The sequence below is a fragment of the Pocillopora damicornis genome, chromosome 1 (assembly GCF_964200805.1).
Source record: "Pocillopora damicornis chromosome 1, jaPocDami1.2, whole genome shotgun sequence".
In the NCBI taxonomy this organism is placed as follows: Eukaryota; Metazoa; Cnidaria; class Anthozoa; order Scleractinia; family Pocilloporidae; genus Pocillopora; species Pocillopora damicornis.
Window position 1 is genome coordinate 25,459,745 of NC_142670.1, and position 24,633 is coordinate 25,484,377.

Consider the following 24,633-nt stretch of genomic DNA (forward strand, 5'->3'; position numbering starts at 1 on the left):
TCTTTTTTGAGAAACAAAGGACACGAAAAAAGTTAAACAAATAAATCGACTAATTGATCGACATAGAAAAGAGTCTAAATTCTTCGACAAAAACAAATAGTAGTATTATCCTCGAAATAATAAACAAGAGTGTATGTTTTGTAATGGTATTTTACAATGGAGATTCGAATGTTACTGAAAAGGAAACATATTCCTTGTAATTTGTTCAAACGTTAATTTGAAAGTCAAATGGCACATGAGGAAAAAGACACGAAGAAGTCAGTTTGTGAACGATAAACAGTTATATTCACAGAGTATCGATCGGACATATTCTTTAGAAAAAAAATTTACAACCCTTCGATTTTGTGGAGTCTTTCCAGAAGGCTTGTTCAAAACTCTGTCCTGATGAGAGATTGAAAATATGCTGAACTAATTATTCTTTTATGTGATATAGAAAGCGCGCAACGCATACAGATGTTATTTTCCTGTCTGTTCTTTGATAATGTGCTGTCTAGCAATTTTTGCAGCAGAGTGTTAAAAGCGCAATTTCTCCTTCTATCGTCAATATATGATGATATTGAACAGATTTACTTTGAGAAGAACGAGAACGGTTAAACCACAAAATCGCAAACCTAACATTTCTGTGGCTTTTCTTCATCTAAAGATTGAAAATACTTTTGAATAGTTTCTCGCGACATTCGCACCATAAATTATGCAAAATATAACTAGTATATTTATATAGATATTGAAACATCTGTTGTTTAAAGGGCAATAGCCGTTCTCTTACCAAAAAGAACGAATAGTAACGGTTTTAGAATTTAAGGTAAATTTTAGAACAATGAAGAACCTAGTTATTCTATCACGAGCTCTTTTTATCTAAAGGTGGCGAGCCCTCCTTTTTATTGCAAGATAACTACTTGTACACAGTCAGTACAGATGTCGATCATGTTGTTGAATATGCTACGTGCTTTACAAGTAAAATGGTCTTGAGAATTTTGGTAAACGATCAACTCGGTCAAATGAAAAATTCAAATGACATCAGAGCACAAACAAGAAGCAGGAAGCTTATAAAATTATCAGCTACGTGATGGATAAAATGATAACTATTCACAGTGCGAGGATTTCAATTTATTTCCTCCAAAACTCTTATTATGTCACCAATATTCTTGCTGAAGGGGCTGGAGAACACCACACGGGAAAAGAGAAGCACTTTCTTTGTAGGAAGGAAAATTCAAAAAAATTTGTACATTCTTTCTTCCTTACATTAAAAATGCATGAACATAATATTTACCTTGCGAAACGGTGGGATTTTGTTCAGCGATTCAAAAGGAATAAAAATCACCTTTATATGTCTTGTTTAGAGGATGAAAAGCGCCAAATAGAGTATGGAATATTGTTATCGGTCGCCATGAATTAGAAATAAGTTTATCAACGATTCATCTCGTAACTGAATTCTAACTGAGCTCAGTGATCACATTAGAATTCCTATTTCTTATTTGAATGCGTTGTTAAGTGGTTTGTCAGCGAGAATTGTGAGACTGATCCATTTTGGGTGCATGTTGATGGCCTGCATAATTTAAACCTGAAAATATCAACTTATCGAGATACTTTAAGTGGCCTCTGACTACCCGCTCTACGAAGATTCTGTGCGTGCATTTGAGGTTATCTATAAAAATAAGACAATCGTGGTAGGAAAACAAAGCTAAGAGGAACTAGCTTTGGTCACCTGTCTTTGATCAAAAAATTGTTTTTATTCGAAAATTTTATTTAAAAAATGGCTGACTCTATGTAGATGATGCTAATGTAAAAATTGCTTTCTCATTAGGTGAATACAAGCATTTGAAATTGTAATAATCACTAGAAGGATAAATATTTTAATTCAAAATCAGAAAGAATAATTAAGCATATCAAATTTACTTCTTCAGCGCACAACATTGTGATGGTATCTTCAATGGCCAAGTGGAGTTTCATCCTTGTTTTCTGTGAGCGCCTTAGTTGTTTACAACCATTATCTAAATATTTTAAGCTTTTTAATTTTTTTTTCTAATTATGAGGAAGGGGAGGCTCCATGGGTGGGGTGGGTGACACTGGGAAGGGAATAGAGATAATGAATGGGATATTAGCCGAAGGAGGGCATTGAAGACTTAGAGGATGAACGAAGATGGCATCTACTGAAAGAGGAGCAAGAGCTTGTTATCTCTTGAATATGAATGTATCATGCAACTTAAATTCTGCATGTGAAGTGGAGCCCATTCTTTGTCTCAAAATGTCCAAGACGTCAAGATTGTCCCATCTGAAGTCCAAATAAGGATCTGCTGCATATCTTGCTGATGCATTTATTTTAATGAGATTTAAATCCCTTTCAAATTCAATAAAATTCATTCGATTTAAAACTAAATAAAATGACATCAATGAAATATACTGGAAAACCAGTAATCAAACAGCTTTTCTCTATCCTCGATACACTGTTTTCACTAGGAAACTACATTCACGCTCTTAATTCTAAATCGGTGGCAAGTTTTCCATTTGGAATCGGAGACTCTTTGGTGCTGGGCTATACCCCAAGCTTGGTGAGCCACAGCTCTGACCGAAAATTTCTATTGTGTTATTGAGCTAGTTACTTTACAGAACGTCTGTGCTTATTTTTTCATTTAGTTTTTGGTTATTTTGTTTCTGTGAATGAGATAGCTCATTTTAGAATAACCTCTGTGGAGTAATATTCGTATTTTTTAAAATTGCATTGAAGTTGAAACCTTGAAGTTTTGAAATCGTCATTCGTTTTGTGGGTCTTTTGTCCCAGTTCTAGCAGAGGTCGATTTGTGGGTATTCCTTAATCTCTCTTGTGCGAAGGATAAAAAAAAAGTGTATTTTTACCTAAGATTCGTCTAATGGTCTAAAATTTAATAGAAGGAGTGATTGTGCTTGCCAGATAGAGCTCAGCTCTTATGCAAGTTACTGTTTTTTGTATTTCCACATTGTTTCTTTTTCTTGGTCTTTATTTACTATTTATTATTTCTTTATAATAACTATTAATTGTTTTTGTTGCAACCAGACTAATTGATTTGTTGCAGTTATTGCAGGTTTGTCGGAGTATGATAAGCAAGCACAAGGATGGGAACAAGTCCAGGAATTTGACGGAAAAAAATTTATTTCAGTTCCACGGGGACATTATGTGGAACTTAACTTTACAATACGCAGCTACTTTCCAGAAATATGTCTATGGGGATTTAATCTTGAAATTCGTGATGGCAGTAATCAGTCAACCAATCTTCTTGGTGAATTCTGTGGAGATTACGGAACTGGAGTAGTGCGATCCAGTGGACGATACATGTGGTTGAAATTTATCCGGACAAATTTCTATAACTATATCTCTATATTCTATATTGCCAGATCCATCAATGAAACAGGCATGATGTTTCTTTCAATAAATTAAATATATATCTATAAATACACCCGTTTTCAAAAACACTGCAATTTGAAATTACGTATGATTATATATATACCTTTGTTTATTCATCAAAAAGAAAAAAAATATTTATATATATATATCAAGTATTTTCAAACTTGCAATGTTTTATGTATGTATGTATCTATATATATATATATATATATATATATATATATATATAATTTGCACAATGGAGAATGTGCTTCCGTTTTCAACGCTTTATTCAAGACCCAATATAATATATATATAACTAGTGAGCATGCATATATATATATATGCAAAGCTACATACATACATACACAAAGCTACATACATATATATATGCAAAGCTACATTTTGTATCTATCTAAACATATATATATATATATATATGTATGTTTAGATAGATACAAAATGTAGCTTTGCATATGTATGTATGTATGTAATAAATGTAATAAATATATACATACATATTTAACTAACTGCAGACAGTACCGTTTCGGCCTTCTGGGCCTCATCAGTGCAGTGCTGATGCTAGGATGGGGGTAAGACCATATAGCCACCCCAAGTGATCTCACATATGTGGGATCATCTAAGCCATGCCAGAGTGCTCAAACTAGAAAAACTAGTGAGCATGCATAATGCTAGCAGCAATGACTCATCCTAGTAGAGTGCTCAATTTGGACATGAAAGCAAAGCTTTGTATGCCAAAGAGCTATATCTATATTTATATATATATATATATATATATATATAAATATATTTCTTAATTGTAAATTCCAGACACAACTTGATTGTCGTTAATAGAGTAAGAGAGATGGTAAGTTTTGATCTCGGTAAAGAAATGGAGAAAGATGTTTTTCGTCTTGTCACAAGCGTGGAACAAAGAATTATTCTGAGTCCACATGAGGAATCGAACCTCAGACCTTCGGGTTCCGCGCTTCGATGCTCTACCACTGAGCCAGAGAGACTCTATGGTAAGCGAGGTCTATTACGAAGTTCCGTCCTGCATACTGCTAAGATGAGCAACTTCTATAGTGTCATGGTTGTAAATTGAATAAGAGAGATGGCAACAGTTTAGCTCGGTATAGAAACAGAGAGAGATGTGTTTCGTCTTGTCACGAGCGTGGAACAAAGAAAAAATTCTGAATCCCCATGAGGAAACGAATCTCATACCTCCGGATACCGCGCCTCGATGCTCTACCACTGAGCCACAGTGACTCTACGGTGAGCGAGGTCTATTACGAAGTCCTGTAGGTAGGTCAAATTGTAGGTCAAATTGTATTGATCAATTGTAACTTGCTTTCACGTTTTAATTTGTAGAAGTAATAAGACCTTCGCGGGTGTCCTTCCCAAATACATTTTAACGCGCTATTTGACGCATAACCACAAATAAATATTTATTAATCGAAAGATTATGAAATCCACTATTCGGCAAAAATTATTTAGTTTTAGCTCGATCTCATCTTAGACCAAAAGAGCGCAACAATTCGAAATGAACGATATCACATCTGACTGCACCAATAAAATTTCTGCTCAATTTCAATCCTGAGGGGTTGGTCTTCAAAATCGTGTGAGGATATTTCGATATTCTTATAGGCTTTGCAATTTATCTGTCAAGTTTACCGATGAAAACTTAACAGATTTTCGTTACAACGGAGGCCATTGCGGGAGATCCATTTTGAAAAAAACGCAATTCCCTAACAAAGTCTTTTAGGTTAGTATCTTACCAGTCTTCGGACCAAATTTCAAGGCAATTAGTGAAGTTTACATACCCTATTGACTCTTCAAAGAAATGCACATTCGCGTGCTAACGACGTAGACTGTTTTATGCTTCTAATGTTTTCCCAACAGTTCACGCGTTTGGGTAACCACATATCAAGTTATGTCAAAACTCTGAAAAACTTAGAATGCCAACTCCTAATAGAAACATAGAAGCGTCTTGCAGAATCTCAGGAGGCTCCTTGCAAAAACACGATTTGCGGTAACTATTAAACAGTAACTCGTGACAGACGTTTGGTTCAATTCTGCTGAACGGCAATTTTGAGTTCAAAGTTTTTTGTTTTTTTGTTTTTATTTTTTTTCAACTTAAAAAGCGGCCTAAGCACGCTGCGGCAAAAATGAATGGTTGCTGATCGACTGTGAGCAGCGAAAATTGCCTAAGCTACGAGGATTTATCCATTTTGATGAGATTATTTCGCCATTCCGCGACGAATTTCTTTACTTCTTTCGCTGAAAACAAGGCTTCTTTTTTCTTTTCACAAATGGACTCTTTTCCTTTTCATCTTTCTTCATTCACATTCTAGTTTTAAAGACAGACGAAAGGAAAAGATTATCTCGTCCATACTGTTTCTAAGGTATTCTGAATACATGCACCATAATCATCCTGAAATTATTATTATTATTACTTTTTAAAACTGATACAGTCAATCCTACGATGGACCAAGCTCCAAAGACGCAGTATGTATTTTTGAACAGAACCTCTAAACTGTGGTGCCCAATGAAAGGTGCGCCGGCTCCATACATTGTATGGAGAAAAGATGGTGTCGCTGTTCAAAATAGTACCAGCATAACATTTCAGCTTAAAGTAACTTCGGAAAACAACGTGAATTACAGCTGCGAGGCAAGAGGAGATGGAGAAGTGTTAAGAAGGAACATCAGCCTCAGAATTGAAGGTGAGGTTTTATTGTTTTGTTGATGTATATCAGCACTTTGCATAATTGGATTGTCTAAACCTGTACTTTTTTATTTGCTCAAAATTCTAACCACCCAAAAAAACGTTTAAGCTACTTTGGTGGTTGAGTCTTATTTTACCTTTCAAAAGTAATCTTTCTATGTCCTTTTTAATTTAACTTGTATGTTGTTTTTAGGTTTGAATGTTAATTATTGGTATGATAGTTATCTGGTGAAGGAAGCGACGTATATGATGAGAACCAAAGGAAATTCACATTTATGTGCTTAAACTTATTTCTATTCCAAGTGAAGTTACTATGCCACAGTTTGTTGATTTTGGCGCCTGCATACAGTGTAACTGAAGTTCGTGTTTTCGTTCCGGTTTTCATCTTTGACTCATGATCTGTTAATTTACATCGTAACTCTGAAGCGTTACTCTAATCTTGGTAATTGTGATTTTACAGTAATGTTCTATGAAAATTAAACATCCTTCGTTGCCAAAACAACTGACTTAACTCTTTCAAATTTGAAGCCTTTGTTGATGAATTTTAACGGCCAACATTTTTTGCCTCATTTTAGAGTGCCCAGACCCTTGCGAATGTGACGTCTTCCACCAAACTATCGTTAGTGTGAATTGTAGTGGACAAAGCTTTCATTCAATTCCATGGAAATTTCTGCCTGCCATGTCAAAATTGTGAGTGTAATTTAAAAGTTATAAACACCAAGAAAATATTGACCCGGAGGAATGCTTCTGCAATAAAAGCCCTATTCTTAGAGGAATTCCTCTTATGTAGGCCTTATTCTCAAAGGAATTACTTTCATGTTGTTGCAAGACTCAAATCAATTAGGACAACCTCAGGACAATGTAAATGTACAATAACTTGTAGTCGAGTCGTGGGAATTCTTAATGTGCACGATGTTCTATATTGGATTGGCTATATCCTCCTAGGATCTACAAGGAAGGGTGTGATCTTAAGAGAGATAAGTTCAAGAATAAGGCTTACATGTGGAATTCAGTCACTTCAGTTGATCCTCTCTTAAAACTAGTAACGCGTATGTCCTGAACCGTGCGAATCGAACACCCAGCGTGTAGTATAATAACAAAGTGGAAATTAGGGATTTGCTTTATTAGGTTGATCAAAGAGTGTAATAAGTTGTCAAGCCACGCTTACGAAGAATCTAAACTCAACTTAAGTTTTAACTCTTAATTTCAACAAAGGTTGCAGTATACGGATCTGGAATTGTTCAATAATACGTCACTGAAATAAAAGTGAAAAAAATAAACTCAGTTCAGTTTTGTTTGTCTGTTAACTTTGCGACGAACTTAGTTTGCGCTGCTTTTTCACTTTCACTGGTGACCAGATACAAAACATTATTTATATGAAGACTACAGATAAGGAATAAATTCTTCGATCAATAAAATTTGAACCATAAAACAGTTGCTCAATACCAAAGGGAGTAAAAGAACGCCAATCATAGGAACCACTGCATAAGCCAATTGCTAGTGCTGCTCTTAACATTGAAAAGCTCAGTGGCCCACTGGTGTGGGTGTTTGACTCCAGATTGACAGGTCAGGGTTTCTGGCCAGATCAATGTATGGTGTTTTGGAGAAAGACATACTCTCCAGCTAGGGGTCAAAAATAGATATAGCGAAACTAAGAAACTACAGAAACTTTTGATGAAGTTCCCGGCGATGGGCTATCTTTCCGCTCAATTGGACTATCACTACTTTTAATAACCTTACTCTTCAGAAAGTGGCAAAATATCTGGTGGTGATGGGTCATTAGGCTGACGAGAGTAACCTACGATTCAAGATACGATATCAGTAATCTATTAGTTACTTTCTTTATGTATCTCTTTATAGATTTCATAATGAAGAGATTAAACGTTCAGGTGTCATTCTTATCGTAACGGTTGTATTCAGCATGTACTTTACACTTTTCTAACGTTATCTTGATAGGTACTTGAGCAACAACAAGCTGAGAGACTTGCCCCAAGGAATCTTCAGTAATTATACCCAGCTGGAATTGCTGTAAGCCAAGACTATTTCCTATCCGTGTCAGACTCATTTATAGGGATTCTTGATAGGAATTTGAGTAATGGTGAACTAAAGGACTCCTTTCCCAGTTATTTGCAGTTATAATGTTGAGTCTTTCTAGCTCCCAAAAATTATTACTAGCTCCGGCCAACCTTTATTTGAACACCTCAAGTGTACTTGAACTCATTCCTTTAGTCACTGTGTCAGTGACACGGACTGACGTGTGACCTTGTGGCCTAATCGTCCGGATGGGTGTAGTCCTGCGAAGGACAATATTCTTTAATCAACGTAACCCTTAGGATAACCTCCGCCGGACTTATAGAAACGTTGGAAATTGGCTCCGAACACAATTCTTCGCAGCACCACTCTCACCCGTACAATAATAACTACCCGATAAAATCTTCTTCATTTGGGGAACCTCCCCGCTAGAGATTACGAAATCCCCTCTCTGCTTTTTTAATGTTCATGGTATTTAACCAATACCCCCTCCCCCTCCTTCAGGCTCTTAATTTACATAGAGCTCCCAAATCTAAGAACTAAGGCACAGTCTCCAAAAATTTAAAAAAACAGTCAACGTCAAAATGGAACATGCTCACTTACCGTTCTAGTTAAGGAAGAAATAGGTTATATTCATATAGAGAAGGATGGATTACATAGATTTGTTTGAGCATATCAAAGCATACAAGAAAGAACAGCATCACCGGATATACACTCTAATTTAACGTAATTATCAAATACATGGCAATGAACACCACCCTCTATCAATTCTTGGCAGGGAAATCAACAACAACCCGTTGAAGGAATTACCATCAGGCATATTCAGTAACAATACCAAGCTGTCCTTCTTGTAAGTTAGGACTCATCCTTCTTTTTGTAAAAGATGCCTAAAATCTATCGCGCACTGGGAAAGATACCAGCAGATCAGAGCACGCTGACTTTTTTACAGTAAACATTCATAGTTCTGATCAGACAGAGGCACCGAAAATGAAAAGTGAAAACAGAGAGTAAATGAACCAATCAAATTGCTTACAAGAAAACTTATGCTGTAGAGTGTAGAACCTAGGTTGTCTTCAGTGACATGACTCAGCTGTGGCGGTCAAACAATGAGTGAAAAACATTTCTGAGCATACAAATTTACTGACATAACTTTATCTACAAAAACGATGTTGTTAACCCTACTTTGAATTTATTTTGGTATGTTCTTACGAAACAACCAGTTAGAGAGATAGCTATTTGGTATTTCCAATAACAACATCCAGCTTACTTAGTTGTAAGGTTGTTGCCTTTCTTTAGTAAAAAAGCATCAAATTCATCCCATCTCGGCAAGAATATAATCAGAACTAAGCAGCTATTTACAGCAATTTTAAAATTTTCCTAAGCCCCTTCCTAGTTTCCCCTTCTCAATTACTACACTCCTAAATTTCGCACTTAAGAAGTTTTCCATGATAGGTTTCTTCGCACAAAGACTGGCCAGTCTGGTTGAAAAGAAACCCAGTAAAACAAAGAAAAGCTTCTATAAAATATCATCCGGTGAATAAACATTGGAAAGCGTCGTCGTCTATTGAATCCATCTTACACGCAGGAAGGGTGTAGTTTCCAATTTCTTGGTAATTATTTACCCCAATAAATCGGATTAATCATTAATAATTAATATATAGTAACCCATTCGAGCACTTCTCAGTCTTATTCCCTTTAGAGCGTCGAGGTAGGAAAAGAGGAGAGTGGGGGAACTGGCATTAGTGGCGTATTTTTTCTACCCAATAGGAAGTGCGTCTCGTTGTGCCATTCAATCGTCCTTGATTTCGATGGATGAAAAGAAAACTCAGGCACGATATTAGTAATTCGAATCTCTCAATAAGGCTCTCTAAGAGTCCTATTCACTGTGTATTTTGTCCAGAGGGTATGATTATCACTTTTGAATGAGGGTTGCAAGTTTCGATTCCACAATAAAACGAGAATCTGAGTAAAAAAGGTAAACGTTGTTTATGCTAGAATACTGATTAAGCGAGGCTGTCGAGAGATATACCCATTAGTCAGATTTTCTTCATTGTCAATAAATCTACTTGTGATCAAGTGCAGATACCGGTCGCAAGTTTCAATTTCTCAATTAAAGAAAATCCGAAAAATCCGTGTTAAATACAATCGAAAGTGACGGTTTTCTTTGGAAAGCCTCGAGGCGATGAAAGACCTTGTTTCTGGCGCACAGCTGTTTTCAAACGAGGCGCTCATCATTTTTAGAACCAACATGTTTACCTAACACGAGGATCCTTCTCTGCAAAGACGCCGAATTCGTGTAACTATGCTGATGATACAAGATATACTGATCAAAGCAATGATTTTTAGTTTTTGAGAAAGAATGTATTTGAGTTATTTTCGTTTTCAATCAAACGCGTGGCAAGATGAGGTTGTGATATTTTTCTCTCACAAGTCTCACAATGAAGAAGGTGCGAGTTTTTTTATTTACCTTTTGCAGAAAAAGCGGGTCCTGCTTAAAAGTAAGTCTCTCTCATTAAAAACTATCAGAGTTTTACAGCGGATTTTAACAATCTTTGTTAAAAGTAAGGAGCTGTCAACAGCTTCTCCAAATTTTCGCAGAGAGCAGGCGCTAGCGCACAGCTGTTTTCTAATGAGGCTCTTACTTTCTGGAACCAACAAGTCTACCTAAGAAGAGGATTCTGTTTTACAAAAGCATAGAATTCTTGCAACGATGTTGATGACACAAGATGTCGAGGAAATTATCTGTAGTTTTTGAGAGAACATCTATTTTGAGTTATTCTCTTTTTTAATCAAACGCACGGCAAGACGAGGGTGTGATATTTTACTCACAAGTCTTATAATGGAGAAGTTGCGAATTTTTTTTTTTTGGTTTGTTTTATATTCTCTTTCGGAGAAAAAAAGACAGGTCTTGCTTGAACTTACATAGTTTTACGAAAAAGTTTTTATGAAAATTATAAAGCTATCAACAGTTTTCCAAATATTCCCTTTGTAAAAAGCGGACGTTAGGACTTTATGTTTGTTCTCAATCAAGCGAGGTGGCATTTAACGAATCAAGGGATGTGATTTTTTCGCGTGTTAAGTTTTTGCTGGGCTTATGCATTTACGCTACGGTAAACAATTAGCATTTGTATGGTAAATAGAGTGTTTCAGTTAGCAAATTCATTATCACTTACGACGAACTCGTGAAAGATACATCTGTCTTGCTAAAATGCCGAAGTATTACCAAGTTTCGAAAGTTTTGGCTGTGCGAGGAAGGAGAATATGAACCTTTTTGTGCACATCAGGAACGAAATCTCATTCACGTAGCGCGAAATTAAAATATACGCACATTAAACAATCGAGCAAATGACGATAGTCTTCTACATGATTCAACGGCGTGGTAGGCTTCGGACATTAATACCAGGTTACACATGCTCTCATCACCTTGCATCGCACAGTGACACTCTAATTGAGTATATCTTTCGCCAGTTTTAAGCAATATAAAGGAAAAAACGGTGACATCTCCTTACTTCAAATTCGAAAGCTACAGTCGCCCACCATCCACCCCACCGTGACTATTTGTATCCTAAAAAATCTACCAGAATCACCCCCACGTGGAGGACTCGTCTAATCATCAGTTTTGCCGACGGTTTAAATCTGCCGCTGGTATGATAATCGGAAATTTTGAAAAATCCCGCATGCATTTTTAAGCTGTTTCCGCTATTGTTCCAAAGTAGCCATATGCGGTCATTGTTAATCGTTAAACAAAGTCTACTTAACTTTAAGCTGATCCGCTTTTCTTGATACGTTTGTGATGTACTATAACCGAGAAAAACATCCAATGTAGAGTATGAACCTCGACTTGCATGAAATTATGCACGATTTGTTGTTTTCCCTCCCAAATTGTAGGAGGGTCTTGTAATGGTAGGACTGTGGTGCGTGATATCATGACCTTGTAGAAACATGTGTTTTTGAGCTAGTAGACCATCAAACCTGTCAAACATGTAGTTTACCCTCTATTTACACTCGAAGCTGGACATCTATCGAGTAGTGTCTTCCATCACATATATCGCGTCAGAAGCCCTCGATATACAGTCTGGTTTGCCCTTTGCCTCTAAGGAAGAGAAAGGTAGGATCGATAAAGTATTAAAGACGTGGAATACTTACTGCTTGGCAAGACGAACACAGTTTTTGAGCGCTAAACAAATTTCAGTCTTAGTAGAGTGAGATTGACATGCAAGAATGCGAGTGGATCTGGACTCATGATCAGAGAGATGCCTTCGAAGAGATCAAAGACGCTGTTGAAGAAAGCATCAGAACTCAAGTATTTCAAAAAGGGTGACCCAAAAGAGGGCCAAGGAGACGCGTCCAAGAATGGACTTGACTTTTTACTGATGCAGCATGGTGAACCAGTGACACTCCTGTTGGCAGAGAGGAAGTATTCTAAGATCGAGAAGTAATTTTAGTTCCCGGTCTTTGGCATGGAGAATAACCACCAATATGAGTTCGTTAAGAAAGACATTTGCGGACTGATCAAAAAGCCCTGGTCTTTATCATACAGAAGCCCTTAGCATCAGCACTCAAGAAGCTAGAGTGCCTTGTTACCACTTCAGCAGTATGATTACGAGACAAGCTACAAGCCTAGGAGAGGTATGCTGCCGGCCGGCTATCTATCGAGAGCTTTCATGAAGGACTGTGATGGCACTCGTGCCAACCACATCCTTTCCGTTCCAGATCACCAACCCAATGAAACCCAGAGAGACAGATTTTGTGACCCAGCTTTACAGAGGCTAAAAAGCACCATCTTGGATGGCTTTCCTGATACAAAAGATGATCCCCCAGCAGTCATCCATCCGAGCCACTCCAGACGAGCCTCGACCACCCCCGTTAGCAGACACTACAATGACCTAACAACTAGACAAAGCCACAGCGGCAAAACCAAGAACTGGCAGTCACTTTCTGTAACGCCTACAAGCCTCAAGTGTTGGAGACCAGACCATTAGATCTGGACGGTTGTCAAAGCCATCAAGTTACTTGCAGGACCATGCATAAGTACAATCGAACGACTGACTGCAAACCAACGTCCTCACTGATCTGCCGCTTGAGAGTTCAAAGCCACAGAGTACATATGACTGACTGTAGGGCATGAAAATTTTTCTTTATAAAGCTTTATCAGGAGACCAACATGCCAGTTTTCTTTTAATCATCTCTTTTGAAGTCTGAAGCAAATTATTTTAAACGTAATTTTTATTTTAAATCATGACACTACCTGGTATTATAAACCTGAACATAGCGTTCTAGTTCGCACCTGCTTAATTTAACACGCTGTTTATAATTTTTGATATAACTATTGAGAAGTTTTGTGTTATTATTTTAAATTTTCCCACTCTTGTCCTTTATCGGTAACCATCTACAGAACTTCAAGAGGTCAAGGTTGACAAGGCCACTCGAAATCAATGGGAAAACTACTTTAAAGGAATGCTAACTCAGCTTCTATATGCGGCTTGTTGATGCTCAAAGGGACGATTGCAAAATCATTAAAACAGAGGTAAACATTGTAAGCACTTTCGTGACTAAGACGTAGAGACAATTATTAACTTATCACTGGTGGTAGAGAGATCCTGTCACTGATCATGTGCAAAAAGTACCACACATGGAGATCCTATCGCAATGGCTTTCTGTACTCTAAGGATCCAACCTCTTATCACGAGTCTACATGAAACAGCCGATGATGCGGGTTGGACAGACTCTACTACAGAGATGAAGAGATCGTGAGACACGTTGAGTACCCTGGGTCCAGATTTTGGCTACTTCTCAAACGGCAAGAAGCGCTGGATTATCGCAAAGCCGAACAAGAAAGACAGTGTGAAAGAAGTATTTAAGGCAAAGAAAGATGAAAGCGAAGATACATCTGGTCGCGGCGATGAGCTCTTACGTCAGTGAGAAGGTGTCTGATTGGGTGAGTGAGGTAGTTCAATTGGCAAAGTTCGCTCAGACAAGAGGCACAGGCATGCTGTGCTGACTTCATCTTCGGCTTAAAATATCCGTCGACTTAATTACCTCCTAAGAACCAGGATCTACTAGAGCCACTAGAAAATGCAATATCTCTACTCTCTTACTTGTTGCTGCAATAACGAAACGCAATTGTAATCAGCCAGATTAAACAGGAGTTCCGTAATACTATCAAACTATAATATGACTGGCCAGTCGATGATATTCCCTCTCCATGTCCACATGTGTATGCGGGGAAGTCTTTACGTTAGACCACGCCATGATTTTGTATAACGAAATACTGAGCTGAGATACCTGGACCCTGAACTCTTAAGTGTGGTATGCAACGATTTGAAGGCGAACCCGTCCCTCTAGACATCAACAAAGAACAACTGAACAGAGGAGCTAACAAAGCACAAGGCTGGTCATTGTTGCACATGGATACCGCGAACACCAGCGATCGGCATTCTTTGATGTCAGGGTTTTACAACCAAATCCCATGTCCTGTAAGAGCCTAGAGCCACAGAATATCTACAGTATGCATGAGAATTAGAAGAAGTGACAGTACTCAAGGACAGTTCTCGACATTGAACACAGAACATTTACACCCTTAATATTCACCACAACCGGTGGAATGGGCTGAGAATGCTTGACTTCAGATAACACAGTCGTCTTGCGAACTCAATCCTGCTCACAGAAGACTCTACGTCAAACTCCGTCATTTCGGACATTTTCCTGCCTGTTCAACAAGTTCAATCAATTCTTGAGGCGTTAAAACCTGAAAAAGCTACCGGCCCCGATGAGATTCCTGCCAGGCTCCTAAAAGAGACCGCTTCTATCATCGCTCCGTCTTTAACCGTGTTGTCTAATACACCTTTACGAGAGGGGAAGCTGGCTAACACAGTGCCTGTCCACAAAAAGAATGAAAAGGCATACGTCGAAAACTACCGCCCTATCCCTTTACTCGGGTATCGTTCCAAAAGTTATGGAACGTTGTGTTGTTAACAATATCAAGGAACAACTGTCCGGGCTTATATCTGCCAGGCAACATGGATTCCAGAGTGGCAAATCGAGTGTAACCAACTTGCTCGAATCGCTTGACATCATCGGCTCACTTTGGGATAGGGGAAAACAGATAGACTCTGTTAACCTCGACATGTCTAAGGCGTTCGACAAGGTCAGACACGACCTTTTATTGCACAAGCTCCAAGAAGCGGCTTTCGGCGGAAACTTAGTATGATGGTTTAATTCCTACCTCATAGGCCGACGGTAACGTGTCACTGAATTTGGTGCATTCTCACGTGATTCACCAGTCACTTCCGGGGCTCCGCAGGGTCCATTTTGGGACCAGCCTTATTCCTTATTTATGTGAACAGTCTCCCGAATGCCGTAAGAAACAGCCAGGTTAGATGTTTGCAAAGATACAAAAATCTATAAAGGGATAAAGTCCAGGGACGATTGTGCCTCTCTCCGGGAGGACCTTGATAGCCTTTCCGCGTGGTCTGCTGACTCCGGATTGTCTTTCAACGTGACCAAATGCAAGGTCCAAACCATTACAAGGAAACGACGTTCAATCTCCGCAAGCTACCAGATTACCGGCTGCGTCATTAAGTCTACAGCGTCAGAGCGTGATCTAGGTGTGTCTTGTATCCAGTGACCTGACCTGGAACAACCAAGTTTACAGGTAAGCTGCCCGTGCAAACAAGCCTTTGGGGTACATCCAAAGGAATGCTAAATTCACCATAAACACACCTGAGAGGTGCACTCTATACGTCGGCCTGGTGCGCCCTCGTATTATCTATGCCACCCCAGTGTGGGCTCCTCAATCCATTGAACTAATTTCCAAGTTAGAGTCCATCCAAAGACGAGCCACAAAGTTCATCTTACGTTTATCATTCTCAACATCTACAGATTATAGGACACGACTCCAATCGCTGAAACTTGTACCCATCACGTATGGGCACGAATTTTGGACATGATATTCTTCTACAAGGCTACGCATAACCTTCTCTCTTTGAATGGTTCTGTATTACCTGTAAAGCATGTTGTAAGAACTACGCACTACACTAACACTGCCATCAAATTTGTTCCTAAAATTGCAAAGCAACTACTTATCAAAAGTCCTTTTTCATCAAAACTTGTCGGATTTGGAACACCTCAGCCAGAATCATTAACATTGAAACCCAAACTCTGAACTCATTTTAGACCGGAATAGTTTACTATATATACTATTTGGCCCGTTTACTTATCTCTTATGATCCGAATAATCCCAAAACTTTTAGGTCTATTTGTTTAAAATGTAATACTGTCCGTCCACTAAATTCTAAGATTACTTCCTGCATATAGATTGATATCTTCTTTCCTCCTATTTTCTCGTCTCGTTTTCTTTTATATTCTGGGCTCGCTGTAATTGGCTTCGCTGTTACGGTGTCCCTGCCATTTTTTGGCGATGTTTGTCATTTTTTTAAAATCTACTTATTTTGATTGGTGTCGTATGGCCAAGTCAATAAATAAAATACATAAATAATTGTTATTAGAAATGCTATTGTTATCATTACCATTGTTGTTATTGCTGTGATTGCAATTTTTTTGGGTCTTTGTTTGGTATCCTTAACACCCAGACTCTTCACTGGCTGTCCTGTTATTGAAATGCGATCCATGTTCGATTTTGAAGGATTTCATGAGGCAAGAAAAGATAAAATGCAACCTCAGGGAAAGAAAAAGAGTTAAAGAGCGTTATTTACGCATCGACATCAAATAAACAACTATAAGAGTTTGCCGTTCTATGCGTGCGAGGTGTCAGTGGATGATGAGCCAAGTTTCAATGAAACCATCAAGCAAAAGACGAGAAAATGCTGTAGAAGAAAATGAAAGCACTCGGTTAGGTTTTTTCTGGGCCTAATTCCCTTCAGAACGTCAGGGTAAGAAAGACAAAGGGGGGTTGAGGAGGAGAGATCTGGCCACTAGAGGCCTTTTTTTGCAACCCGAAGAAAAGGGCGCTTCGTTGTGTCGTTCAATCGTGCTCGATTTTTTAATCTGCTGACAAGGATGAGTTTGTTAGTGATGCCTAAGATAAACACTGAAGAGACCATTAATAAAGCAACATCACAAAGTTTCTAGCCACTACGTGACAAATCATAGCAACGTTCGGTTGCGTTTTAAGTACGCAGGTTACTAATTTATCCCAGCATCAAAAATGCATCAAAAAGTTATCTCAATGTGAATGGTTTTTAAGACTCTAAAGGAAAAAAGTAATCACCGGTGAAACCCGTACCACTTAGCGTGTGAATCAAAGCCCATTAAAAGCGCTTATTTTCGATGAATGTACAAGAAAGGAGGAGAGACAACCAGGAACTCAGGCAGGTACGATGTCATTCATTCGAGTCTCTCAACAAGGCTCTCTCTGTACATTTGATCCAGAGGTTGTGATCATCGCTTTTGAAAACGCGTTGCAAGTTTCAATTCTACGATAAAACGACAATCTATATAAAACAAAGTAAACGTTTTTTATGTTAGAATAATTATTAAGCGAAGATCTCAAGTGGTATACCCACTGATTACATGTCTTCATCTACATTATACTTGTTTGTAATAAGATTTGGACACCGGTCGCAAGTTACACTTCCTTATTTGAAGAAAATCTGAAAAAGATATTTGTGATATACTATCACAGTAAAAGATCCAGTGGAGAATATGAACCTCGACTTTACATTTAAATTAAGAATAAAGATAAAATTATACCTCTTATGTTGTTTCCCCTCCAAATTGTAAAAAGGGTTTTGTAATGGTAGGAGTGTGTTGCTAGATATCGTGACCTAGAAGAACCATGTGCTTTAGAGCTGGTAGGCCATCAAATCGGTTCAAAGACCAAACTGGTAGGCCATCAAACCTCGACAAATATGACGTCGCAAGCAGATAGCAGCAGTAGCGCATCAGTTCTCAGCCACAAACAGTGCAGCAAATCTTCACTTCTTTGTGCCAGTGCTTCTGAGGCTAGATCTTTGCGGAGATTTAGAAAATAATTGCAAAAATTGACCTCAAACATGGAATTTACCCTCCATTTACACTCGAAGCTGGAAGACTATCGAGCAGCGACGTTCATCACATGTATCGGGTCAGAAGCCCTCGATATCCTGGTTTACCCGATAAACCGGGATATCAAGGGCTTCTGCTTTGCCCCTAGAGAAGAGAAAGGGAGAATCGGTAAAAATCTTAGTTTCTTAGCGGATGTGTTTTTAGGCCTCATTCCAAACATGAAAGAGATATGTTCTTTTGTATTGTTTGCCCATAGCAATAAAATGTAATCTAAAAACAAAATTACAAAGGAACTCACAAATCAGTCCCGCTTGAGGGTCAAGAGGCAAAAAACATCAAGAGATCCAGATTGACAAGGCCATTCGAAATCAAAGGGAACACTAGTTGAAAGGGATACCAACTCAGCTTTTGTATGCGTGTGGTGATGCTCAAAGGACCCATTACAAAAACCGAAAAAAAAACACCAAAATAAACGTTTTAGGTACGTTCGTGGTTAAGACATGGAGACAATTATTAACTTATCACTGATGGTAAAAAGATCCTGTCACTGAGCAGGATCACACAGGGAGATCCGGTCGCTATGGCTCTCTTTGTTCTTAGCGTCCAGCCTATGATCACATGTCTTCAGGTGGCGTCCACAGCAAAGCAGTGCCGGTTCCCCATTGATGCTGGTGGGACAGGTTATATTACAGAAATGAAATAGTAGGGAATGCGGAGTACCCTGGTACAGATTTTGGCTTCTTTCCAAACAAAGAGAAGTGATGGTTTATTGCAAAGCCGGACAAGACAGAAAGTGTGAAGGAAGTATTTAAAGAAAAGGGCATTAACACAACATTATATAATGGAAGGCACAACGGGGCACGGCGATAGGCTCACGAGAGTATCAAGAGGAATTCGTCACTGAGAAGGTGCCTGAATGGGTTAGCGAAATAGGTTAATTGGCAAAGTTCGCTTAGACACAGCCTCAGGAATACCATGCCGTTTCCACCTTCGGCTTAAAACATCGGTGAACTTACTTTCTGGCAACACTGCTAAAGTACCAAGATCTACTAGAGCCATTGGAGAATGTAATATCTCTGGGACTTATTACTGGGATAACGAAACGCAAGTGTAATCAGCTAGATACGAACATCCAGCGCTCGTATTTGCCTGGGAGGGGCCTGTGCCTTGCAAATCCAAGGTGGGAGTACCCTTCCTCAGTCGAAGTGACAACGCACCTCGTTAAGCATCTCACACATCATAAACACACCAGCTACCGGACGAGTCTCTTAAAAGTCGGCTCACAACGTATTCAGTTGCGAAAGACCAGGAAAACACAAAGACATTAGGGTAAGGTGCTTGACCTGGCAGCTGAAAAAGGGTCATCGGTGCGGCTGACAGTACTTCCTCTCCGAGAAATGGGCTCCAATTTGATTAAAAAGGAGTTCTGTAATGCTGTCAAACCACAATATGGCTGGTCAGTCGATGATATTCCCTCCACGTATCCACGAGTGTTTGCGGACAAGTCTGTACGTTAGACAACGCCATGATTTGTAAACGAGGCAGATTTGTCATACAACGACATAATGAGCTGAGAGTGCTGGACATTGAACACGGAACCTTAACATCCCTAATATTTACCACAACCGGCAGAATGCGTCACCTCGATAAGAATAAAATATGATTGTACTCGAAAGTAGTATCATAACTGCTATTATGAATACCACTGTTATCATTACCACTGTTGTCATAGCTGTGGTTGTATCATTTGTTTGACACTTTGATTTTATATATTTTTTCTTTTTTTATCAAAATGGGCCTTTGCTAGGTATCCTTAACGCTCAGAATATTTACCAGCTTCCTATAATTGAAATGCGATCAATATTCGATTTGATGGGATTTCAAAAGGCAAGAAAAGATAAAATGCAATGCTAGGGAAAGAAAAAGAGTTAAAGAACATTCTATATGTACCGCTATCAAATAATCAACTATAAGAGTTTAACGCTTTACGCTTTCGAGGTGTCGGTGGATTATGAACCAGGTCTCAATACGACCATTAGGCAAAATACGAAAATGCTTTAGAACAAAGCGGAAGTATTCGGTTTGAGTCCAGTTTCATGCTTCCCTAAAGATTATTAACCCTTCAAGTAAGATTCTCTGTAAGCCAAAGTTCTGTGTTTGCGATAATGGTGCTAATGCTGGAGACAACTTAAATTGCAGTTACGATTGTTCCCTCTCGGTCTTAATTATAAATTGATATTTCTGTGAAACTTTATAAGCTTCAGAGCTCAGAAGCCTATTTTCAAAGATGGCTGCAATTGTAATGTTGTAAAATTACACACTATTTGCGACTCTTTCATTCTGCCGAGGCCATGGGAAATTAGCCTTTTTCTTAGCAGTCCTACCAAAAATTAGTCGCAAAAGTAAAAAGGGTATCAACTAAGTTTATCGGGATTCCTCCTAAGAAGGATGTAATCGAAGAAATCTTAGAGGGATGTTGTTATAGTTGTTCGGTGCTTACCCTGAACAACTCTAACTGGTCAAAATATTGACGATAATGTTAATGAGTTTAGATTGATAAAGCAGCTGAATACTTGTTTCAAACACTAACTGCCGTCTTTTACTGAAAGGTACTTGCAAAACAACCAGTTGGAGGACTTGCCAAAAGAAATATTCAGTAACAATATCAACCTAATAGATCTGTAAGTAAAAAATTAAAGAACATTTTCGATAGTTTTACTCTAGGCCTACTGAATTTGTAAAAAGGAAGACAAGAGGACATAAACAGATAATTCGAGGGACAGTTGTAACATTTAAGTTATAACAATGATTAAACCTTGTAGCCAAGGTTATAAATTACGGTCAAATTCTAAGTACGCGGGCTATTGAATTATCCTGGAAGCCTAATAGCAACTTATTGCGTGAAAAATCTCCAGACCGTTTTTGGTCAAAAGTACTCACCGGTGAAACCTGTAGCACTAAGCGTACGACGTAAAGCGCATGAAATGTGCTTATTTCCAACGAATGGGCCTGGAGAGATAACAAGAAAACTCAGGCACGATATCATTTATTCAAGTCTTTCGATAAGGCTCTCAAAGAGTCCCATTTACTGTGCATTTACTCCAGAGGATGTGATTATCGCTTTTGAATGCGGCTTGCAAAACGACAATCTATATTAAACAAGGTATAAGTTATTTATGTTAGAATACTAACTATGCGAAGCTTTCGAGTTGTATACCTACTCGTCATATTCTCTTCATTTACAATATAATTTTTTATAATCAGGAGAGGATATTGGTCGAAAGCGACATTTTCTAAATTGAAGAAAATCTGAAAAAGGTTTTTGATATACTATCACGGAAAAACACCCAATGCAGAGTAAGAACCTTGACTTGCTTAAAACTATGCATGTTATTTTGTTTTCCCTCCAAAATTGTAAGAGGGTCTTACAATGGTAGGACTGTAGTGCGAGATATCGTGACCTAGTGACCTTATGTGTTTTTGAGCTGGTTGGCCATCAAACCGGTTCAAAGTCCTGTTTACCTGATCTTTTCTAATTCGGGCCGCTAACGCTACATGGTGGCATTGGAAATTCTCAGCAAGACATGTAGCAGCTTTTAACCTGTGTTTCTGTCGAATTTAAGCTGACTTTGGACCTAGACACAGCGGCTGAATCTGCAAAAAATATGACGTTGCTAGCAGATAGCTGCAGCAATGCATCAGTTCCAAGCCACCAACATGGGAGCAAATCTTCATTTCTAATGTTCAAGTTCTTTCGAGGCTAGAACTTCGTGGAGATCTAGAAAAATATTGCAATAAATCACTTGAAACACGGAATTTATCCTCCATTTACACTTGAAGCTGGACGACTATCGAGTAACGTCTTTCATCACATGTATCGGGTCAGAAGCCCTCCATATCCACCCTGGTTAACCCTTTACCCCTAACGAGGGGAAGGCAGGATTGATAAAGTCCTAGAGATGTAGATAATTGCTGCTAAGTAAGACGAAATCAATTTTCGAGCGCTTAACAAATTTCAGGGAAATCAAACGCAACAGTCAAGATGGAGTGACCAGCACATGTATCAGCAGTGCAGTTCAGGCTCCCATTGATAGCAGGTGGCTCTTTAGGGCCTCTGACGGGGCTACCCTGAGGTTTATTTTTATTTTTAAATAAAGGCATCCATCCATCCAGAGATTATTAGGGCTAATGAGGTACTTTTTAAAATTCCTATAAAACCTCTCAAGAATGTAAGAGCCACTATGCCGCCTGTTACGCAAGAATGCTGAGTGGATCTGGACTCATGAGTAGAGAGATGCCTTCAAAGAATTCAAAGACGCAGTTTCTGGAGCACCAGTACTCAATTACTTTAGTAAGGGTGACCCAACAGGGGGCCAAGAAGATGCGTCCGAGGATGGGTTTGGCTTTTTACTGATGCAGCATGGTCAACCAGTGACATATAGAAGTGGGGCGCTCTCGGTGGTAGAGAGAAAGTATTCACCGGTCGAGAAGTAATTTTTGACGTCGGTCGTTGGCGTTGACCGTATCCACCAATATGGACGGCTTTTTGCTGCAGAAGATGATCTCCTTACGACAATCCATCCCAGGCGCTCCGGATGAGCCTCAAGTACCTCTGCTAGCAGAAGCTCAAATATTATTTTCACAACTAGGCAGAGTCATAGTGGCAATGCCAGCAAGGCCCAGTCTCTGTCTGTAACACCGGACAAGCCCTAAGTAGTGGATATCGGACCACTAGATCTGATTAGTGACTATAAGGCATGCAAATTATGCTTCATAAAGCCTGATCAGGAGACTAACATACCGGTTCTCTTCTAATCAACTGTTTTGAACTCTTAAAAAAAACTAGATTATTTTGCACATAATTTTGATTTTAGGTCATGACTATACCTAGCAGTATAAACCTGAACGTAGCGCTCTTTGCACCTGCTGGATTAAACACGCTTCGTATAATTTTAAATGGAACAACTGAGACATTTTGTGTCAGTATTTTAAAATTTCCCACTCTTTTCCTTTATCGGTAATCAAACTCTAGCCTCGCCTTCAATCAATGTTTTCTGGCACATTATGAAGACTACACTACGTGACCGAACATAAACTTACCCGTTACATGCATTTTTAGGCAGCTTTATAATCTATTTAAGGCATTAATATGAAACACGAAGAGAAAACATCGCATCTTAAACAAACGAGTCTGTTAGCGGGTGTGTTTTAGGGCCTCATACAGAACATGAAAGAGATATGTTCCTTTGTAATGTTTGCCCATAACTGTAGAAAAAGACCTAAAAACAAACTTACAAGGGTACTTACATATCGGTCTCGCTTGAGCCAACGGTGAAGGGTCAAAAAACATTAAGAGGTCCCGGTTGTCAAGGCCACTCGAAATCAAAGGGAAAATTACTTGAAAGGGATGCTGACTCAGCTTTTATATACTCGTGGTGATGCTCAAAGGATCGATTAAAAAAACAAAGAAAAGAAAACAGAATTAAACGTTACAGGTACGTTAGTGGCTAAGACGTGAAGACAATTATTAACTTATTAATGGTGGTAAATAGATCCTGTCAATGGGCAGAAGGGACTACGCGGGGAGACCCGATCGCTGTGGCTCTTTTTGTTCTAAGCACCCAGCCTATGATCACGTGTCTACAGGTGGCGTCCACGGCAAAGCAGAGCTGTTTCCCCAATGATACTGAGTGGTGGGACAGGTTATACTATGGAAATGAGATAGTAGGGAATGCGGAGTACTCTGGGTTCAGATTTTGGTTTCTTCCCAAACAAAGAGGGAAGGGATGGATTGTCGCAAAGCCAAACAAGACGGAAATGTGAAGGAAGCATTTAAAGAAAAGGACATTTATATAACATTATAGAATGGAGAGCACAACGGGGCGTGGACATAGGCTCACGAGAGTATCAAGTGTATCGTCTGTGAGAAGGTGTCTGATTGGGTTTGTGAAGTAGGGTAATTGGCAGAGTTCGCTTAGACACAGCCATAGGCATGCTATGCCGTTTCCATCTTGGGCTTAAAACCTTGGTGGAAGTACTTTCTGGCAACACTGCCCCAGGCATCAGGATCTACTTGAGCCACTGGAGGAAGCAATAACTCTGAGACTTATTCCTGGAATGTCGAAACGCACGTGTAATCAGCTAGATACGGACATGATAGCTCTAATGTTCACCTTGGAGGTGCGTGTGCCTTGCAAATCCAAGCCGAAATTACGCTTCATCAGTCAAAACGTCAACGCACCTCCTTAAGTATCTCAAGCATTTCAAACACAACAACTACCGAGCGAGTCTCCTAGTAAGTCGGCACAGAACTTATTCACTTTTGAAAGACCAGGAGAACCACCAAAGATTAAGCGAGTGCTTGACCTAGTGGTTGGAAAAGGCTGGCAATGCTTCCTTTCCGAGAATTGGGAGCCAACCTGATTAAACAGAAGTTCCGTACTGCTGTCAAACTACAATATGACTGGCCAGTGGATGATATTACAGCTGAACAGAGGATCTAACAAAGCACAAG

General features: G+C 39.0%; 1 protein-coding gene across 1 annotated transcript in view; it reads left to right on the forward strand.

Moving 5' to 3' along the window:
• Positions 1 to 5,189: 5,189 nt before the first annotated feature.
• Positions 5,190 to 24,633, forward strand: part of LOC113666276 (uncharacterized) — a 29,632-nt gene continuing 10,188 nt past the window's right edge. The window contains exons 1-5 of the mRNA XM_089182075.1: positions 5,190 to 6,081; positions 6,659 to 6,773; positions 8,040 to 8,111; positions 8,893 to 8,964; positions 20,729 to 20,800. Of these exons, the coding sequence (XP_089038201.1) occupies positions 5,844 to 6,081; positions 6,659 to 6,773; positions 8,040 to 8,111; positions 8,893 to 8,964; positions 20,729 to 20,800 (569 nt within the window). The 5' untranslated portion in view covers positions 5,190 to 5,843. The remainder of the gene's footprint in view (positions 6,082 to 6,658; positions 6,774 to 8,039; positions 8,112 to 8,892; positions 8,965 to 20,728; positions 20,801 to 24,633) is intronic.